Here is a 6257-nt window from a genome sequence, read left to right on the forward strand (position 1 = left end):
GGACCAATTTTTCAAAGAAAACAAAATTATATCAAAATTGACATGGTTTCATTTTGGAGTGGCCAAATTTGTGGCCAAAATTGACATGGTTTCATTTTTGGAGTGGCCAAATTTGTGGAATATAGATGTCACTTTTATCCCCACTAAACTAAGGTTTGTTAGATGACGTGTGTATATTGTAAAGTAAGAAAAAAACCTTCAAACCTCCCCTTAGCCCTATTGGGGAGAGGGCTTATTAGGGAAGAAGTTGCATTTAGAAATTGGTTTGAAAATAAGAAAGTGCATTCATTAATAAATATATAAATAAATTTGGCTGCAATTTGACTGTCACCTAAGGTATGCAAATCACTAGTACTTTTATGCATTTTTGTTTGCCAAGTGGTCACCTTAAAAAAAATTAGAGATTTTGAAATGAAATGAAGATGGAGGATGCCAAATAAAAAATTTCATGCTTATTAAAGATGGCAGTGACATTGAAACATACTAAGCACCTTCATGAAAGCTTGCTAAAGTTGGCAATGACAATGAAACATAGTATGCACCTTCATTAAAGCAAATATGGCAAAAAAAATGTTCAAATGTACGTCTGCTACCGTGCACCATCCTGTGGCGTGGCATGGGGTGCATTGACCATTCCCATAGCGTAATTAGCTGGGCCATGAGACCAGCATGGCTTTACATGAATACCTTAGAAGTGAGATTCCAATGCTGATACCATATGGTGATGTTGACATGTGTCAAAATTGACACAGCTTCATTATGGAGTGGCCAACTCAGTGGAATGTAGGTGCCACCTTTAATCCCTACTAAACTAAGGTGTGTTAGGTGGTGTGCATATCTTGTCAAAGAAGTAAACTAAGAAAGAATGGAAGACTCGGGAGAGGGCCTATCATTTAGAAAAGTGCAAATGTAAATCCAATGGTGGGGTGGCCACCTGCTGCTCCCAACTTTTATTATACATTGAATTACCACTATTGAAACAAAAAATTTACTTGAGTACATTTGCTTAAAAGAAAATCCAATGGTGGGGTGGCCATTGGCTACCCTGCTCCCAATGATCTCCTTTGAAGTGAGATCACCACGCTGTAAGAAACTAGGGAAGTGTGGTGTGTTAGCCTCTCACCTAGAGGAAGCTCAATCAAAACCCTAATGTTTAGGCAAGAAAATATGAGAGAAGAAGGCAAGATTAGCTCCAAGGATCAAGCAAGGGTGAGGAAGAATTCAAAAACGTTTTGATTAAGAAACTTAATCAAAATTAGCAACTAATTTTTTCTCAATTTTGGTCCCATTCCTCAAATTTGAAGTAGTTGCCCCAATTTTTGGTCCACAGTGACCCATAGCCCCTCAAATCTCATGAAAATGTGCATCAAAAGGATTAAATCAATTCAAACAAAACCACCATAGCCCATTTTCTTGATCAAGAAAATCAAGAAAATACAATTTTTTTTGAAATTTTAAGAAATCATGAATAAAAAACAAGGCTCTAATACCATTGCAAGAAACCATGAATCAAAGACAAGGCTCTAATACCATTGCAAGAAACTAGGGAAGTGTGGTGTGTTAGCCTCTCACCTAGAGGAAGCTCATCATAGGGAGCAATACCTAGAGCACTCATGGGAGTTTGCACATGGGAACACATGTTCCAAGAAGAATAGATGTCCAAATGTCATAAAGTGAGTAAAAAGATCCTAGTACATGATAGTAATCTCCTATTTATACCCCTAGGGCCCCATGTGCCCCACATGTGTAAATGGACTCTAACCCCATGTTAATATGTAATAATAGAATAGAATTGATATATACGTATTTTAGGCTATATATATATATATATATATATATATGTATACAAAATTAAAAATCTTTATATAATAAAATTTATATAAAATTATACTAAAATATACTAATTTTTTTAACAAAAATATACTCATATATATAAATTTTAGTATATTTTAGTGCCGTTGATTGCAAGCTTTGCTTAATCAGAGGGAGCCACGACATTTAATTTTAAATAAAAGCTGAAATGTGATTTTTTTTAAATAAAACAAATTGTGCCTTCCGCAAGGCAAAGGCCTTGTGTGCTTTGGGGGATCAGTAGAAGCAGGCTGTGAAGTGCCTACAGGTTGCCATGAGGAGGAACGATAAGGAAATGGCCAAGCTCCAGAAAGAGGCTATGGTCCTTCTCAAGCAAGGGAGAATGCACGCGTTTAAGAGGGAGAAGCATCAACTTTTCCATTAGCGCTATGGCCAGCTTGCACTCCGACACGCGCGCGAGAGCAAGAGAGAGGGCAGGTGGGCTCCATGAGCGCTATGGCCAACACTGTTGTAAATGCCTAGAGAGAGAGAGAGAGAGAGAGAGAGAGAGAGAGAGAGAGAGAGAGAGCGCTACGCTTTTCTCTCAAAAACAGCCAGAAAAAAAGGAAGTCACCTACACAACCCCCAAAAAAAGCAAGTCACCTACTTGAGAGAGAGACGCTGAGAGAAGCTTATTCCAAAGTCGTTTTCCAATGCTTGAGCTTGCTTGCTTTCTCCACTCCAGCTGCCTTGAATTTTTTTTTGAAACGAAGCGTTGCAAGTGCATGAGCAAACGAAGAGTCACCTAGCCAACTGATTGCTCCATTTCCTCTTATTTTTTAGAAATCCAAGATTTCTCTTTTCTCGCCTCTCCTTGTCCCAAAGTTGTCCATGGTAATATGTAATAGATGAGGTCATTGAGGTGATGTTGGTGCACTGGGCCAATCAAAATGTGATACGGTTTCATTTTGGAGTGGCCAAGCCGCCAATAGGAGGCGTAACAGAGGCTGTTCCCATGCATGGTTATGGAGCGGGCCAGGCCATTGGTGCTCAACCGTTTTGAGCCGCCGCCACCTGTGGCAACGTGAGAACAGCCCCAGTGCACAGAGGTGCCAGCTTAACTTCGAATTTCGAAATACAGAAGTGCATTGGCTGGCTGGCCCGTATACACACGGGAAAGCGCACGTTCGTCGGGACTCGGCGAACGTGCGGGGTGGTTTTGGCATGTAATTAGGGACCTGAATTCACCTAATAAGCAAGCTTAACACAACGATTGGAAGGACGTGGAGGGAAAGCTGGCAGCCAGGTGGCGGGGCCCGCGTGTGCGAAAACAACAGAGCCAGCGATCCGAGACCAGATATCAAAATAAAAAGGCACAAAAAATTTGGACTTATTTTAAATTTAAATTTAAAAAAATAATATAAAATACGCGCTAGATATTTCAATACTGTGGACGAGAAGAAATGGGGCCACTGCTGTTGTAAAAGAAGATTAGTCAACATCTACACTTTTTTTGGTAGATTTTTTGGTAGATGGGATTTTTCCCCGCTTTCCTCCCCTCCTCTTTGTGCATTCACATTGCCCCTCTGCTCGCCTCTCTCTGTCTGCTCCCGCTAAGCTTTAGCTGCTGTGGTGGGCAGATTTCTCCTCAGATCTGAAAGAAATGAAGGTCCAGTGTGATGTCTGCGACAAGGCCCAGGCCACTGTTATGTGCTGTGCAGACGAGGCTGCCCTCTGTGCGGACTGTGACACTAGGGTTCACGCTGCCAATAAGCTCGCCAGCAAACACCAGCGTGTACCCCTTCTCTACCCCTCCCCCGATGAGCTGCCTTGCTGCGATATTTGCCAGGTTTGTTAAGCTTTGCCCCCGCCTCAAAGTATTTTCTTTCGCTTCTGTTGCAGAGATAGGGTCGCTTAGTGCAGCGTCCCTAAGTGGGGTGCTAGCACTGCCTTAGCGGGTAGGACAGTCCGTGACAGTGGCTGTGCGCCCTGCGAAACTGTCCGTACACCTGTGAATCTGTTCGTACACTTTCTAGGTGTGACAGGGGCCTTACTGTGTTGTGAGCTTCATGTTTGTTCATCTCACCCATTTCCACCATTGGGTTTGGCCGCATACTGTTTTTCATGCATCATACTATTTTGCGTATTGGGGTAAACAATTCTCAGAGGAGAAACATTCTGATTTTGGGTGCTTTTTCAAGAAATACAGAATCCTGGTATTGGCAAAACAGTTTTTGATTTTAGGTCTTCTTCAGAGAGGAATATTTGCTTATTTTGGTCAAGAATTCTGGGTTTTGTTTGTCACACTCATATTCTCATGCTGTTGTGTGTCTCCAGGACAAAACTGGGTACTTCTTTTGCTTGGAGGATCGGGCCCTTCTCTGCCGTAACTGCGACTATTCGATTCACTCCGTGAATGCCCTAGTGTCGAAACACAGGCGCTTTTTAGTGACTGGGATCCGGGTGGCCCTTAAAGTCATTACAGCAAATGATGCCTCAGAGAGCACCCAAGCATGCTCACCATCACAAATAAGCTCCCCTATTACTCAAACCAGCCAATTAAGCTCCCCAAGAATGGCCTCTTCAAAGAAGCCTTCCAGAATAAAGCCAACCTCAAGTACTGTAACCAATCCCTCAACCCCCATCCCTCAACAACCTTCTCCCTTGTATGCAAAACCTACGACAGAAGAGGACACGGTTCTTAATGCTGAGGAGTGTTTGAGTGTTCTTCCATCATCTTCAATACCTCAGCAATCACGGCAAGTGTCACCCACAGCTGTGTTTCCCCCTAATGTTTTGGGAGTTCCACCATCCAACATGGCTTTGGCACCCGTCAACCAGCAAGTTCATTTCAGCTCTGGAAGGCCACTGGCAGACTGGGGGATGCGCCCTACCACGGCCAATGTCAACTCTCATGACATGAATTTAGGTGGGGTGCTGGCAAGCCAAAGAGGGGGCTGTGGTTTTGCAAGGAGAAGCAGCATTTCAGAGTATTTGACTGAGACAATACCTGGATGGAAAGTGGATGAGCTTCTGAACCTTCCTGACATGGAGGCAATTTACAATTTTGCTGACTGTGGATCATCAAAGGTATGATCTCTTCCAAGGAAGCGTATCCCATTACATCCATGCATGCTTTCGTGCGTTGCATGTGGGCACGTGTGTGCGTGCATGTGTACAAAGACATAACGTAGCAAGGAAATAATTTTGCGAGTTTATCTTCGTTATGTTATGCAGGCAGATGCTTCAAACTTTGGAGACATGGACTGGCCTGCCGACGGCAGTGCTTTTGATGATTCAATGCTAGGTGAAGCTGCTGCAGAGGTGCCATCATTTCCCTCTCCTCCTACAGCATCTGGCATCCCTAGAGTAGTCAAACCTTGGGGATTTGGAAAATCTCAAAAACGGCCAGATTTGGACTTTTTTCTAGGCTGTGATGACACTTTAGTAGTTCCTGACATTGGTGGTGTCTCCTCCCCAGCAGCACTATCCCCCTCTTCTCCTCCCCAGAAACGGAGAAGAACCTTACTGGATTTTTGACAGATGTACATCTTCACTTGTCCTTATGCCACATATGACAAAATGTAGGGTGGGCCTGATATAGTCTTAATGCATTCTGTCGATATATATTTGTAGTGTTGCTTTCTGCAGGTGATAAGTTGTAAAAATGGGTGATCTTGTAGAGCAAATGAGCTGAGAGTCCACATGGTGCAAGAAGCTTTGATTGGTATTGTGCTGTGGTGTTGGATTTCTGTTTTTTGCGAGTTTCACATGGTGATAGGTGGTGTTTGGATGGTAATAGACAGCATTTGGTTTTGGAAGGTATGAAGATTCTTGTAATTAGTGTTTGCAGTAATACATGTGCATGCCAACCTCCATTTCTGAAGGTGCTTGAATCCCCCTGACAGGGGATGAGTATGTTTAGATAAACTCACTCTAGTTGAGGTTAATGCATATGGATGTGTGATACATGCTAGGTGTGAATATATTCAGGGGTGCCTATCGCCTGTTAGTACAGTGGTAATGAAGAGTCCCTAGGTGATGGGTTCAAGTCTCCCCCCCTGTGCAGGTGACGGCATCTAGTGTGTGTGAGTAAGCCAAATAAAGAAGAATATTGTGAGGGGTTATTTAGAGGATATGCTTTATGGTCCATGGATGCCTTGGGAAGGTGGGAAGCTGGTATCTAGTGTGTGTGAGTAGTGTACTTTCCAGCCAAGCCAAATAAAGAAGAATATTGTGAGGGGTTATTTAGAGGATATTTTATGGTCCATGGATGCCTTGGGAAGGTGGGAAGCAGCTTCCAGACATATTTCTATTTGGGTTCTTTGAGGGATTTGAACGTGTGTCCTGGACTTCCAACTTAAGGCCGAGAAATGACCTTGGACTTAATGAAACCCAATTATTTCAATAAAAGTTGCCCCATTTTTTTAAAGCTAGCCTTCCCCTCAAGGTTCGGAAGGCTTGTG

The 6257-nt window shown here is 43.0% G+C and overlaps 1 protein-coding gene across 1 annotated transcript; it reads left to right on the plus strand.

The window, feature by feature from the left end:
- The first annotated feature begins 3341 nt into the window (after positions 1 to 3341).
- Positions 3342 to 5663, plus strand: LOC147609621 (uncharacterized). Its single transcript, XM_086787562.1, has 3 exons — positions 3342 to 3640; positions 4129 to 4881; positions 5029 to 5663. Exons 1-3 carry the CDS (start codon positions 3455 to 3457, stop codon positions 5329 to 5331), a joined length of 1242 nt encoding a protein of 413 aa, XP_086643688.1. The 5' UTR covers positions 3342 to 3454; the 3' UTR covers positions 5332 to 5663.
- The last annotated feature ends 594 nt before the right edge of the window (positions 5664 to 6257 follow it).

This window comes from Cibotium barometz, chromosome 51, assembly GCF_041138505.1.
Source record: "Cibotium barometz isolate CiBa-2024 chromosome 51, ASM4113850v1, whole genome shotgun sequence".
Classification (NCBI taxonomy): domain Eukaryota; kingdom Viridiplantae; phylum Streptophyta; class Polypodiopsida; order Cyatheales; family Cibotiaceae; genus Cibotium; species Cibotium barometz.

Coding starts and splice junctions, on each gene's coding strand:
- LOC147609621 (XM_086787562.1), top strand. CDS start 3,455: ATGAAGGTCCAGTGTGATGTCTGCGACAAGGCCCAGGCCACTGTTATG. Junction 3,641..4,128: donor CTTGCTGCGATATTTGCCAG/GTTTGTTAAGCT, acceptor GTGTGTCTCCAG/GACAAAACTGGGTACTTCTT. Junction 4,882..5,028: donor CTGACTGTGGATCATCAAAG/GTATGATCTCTT, acceptor TATGTTATGCAG/GCAGATGCTTCAAACTTTGG.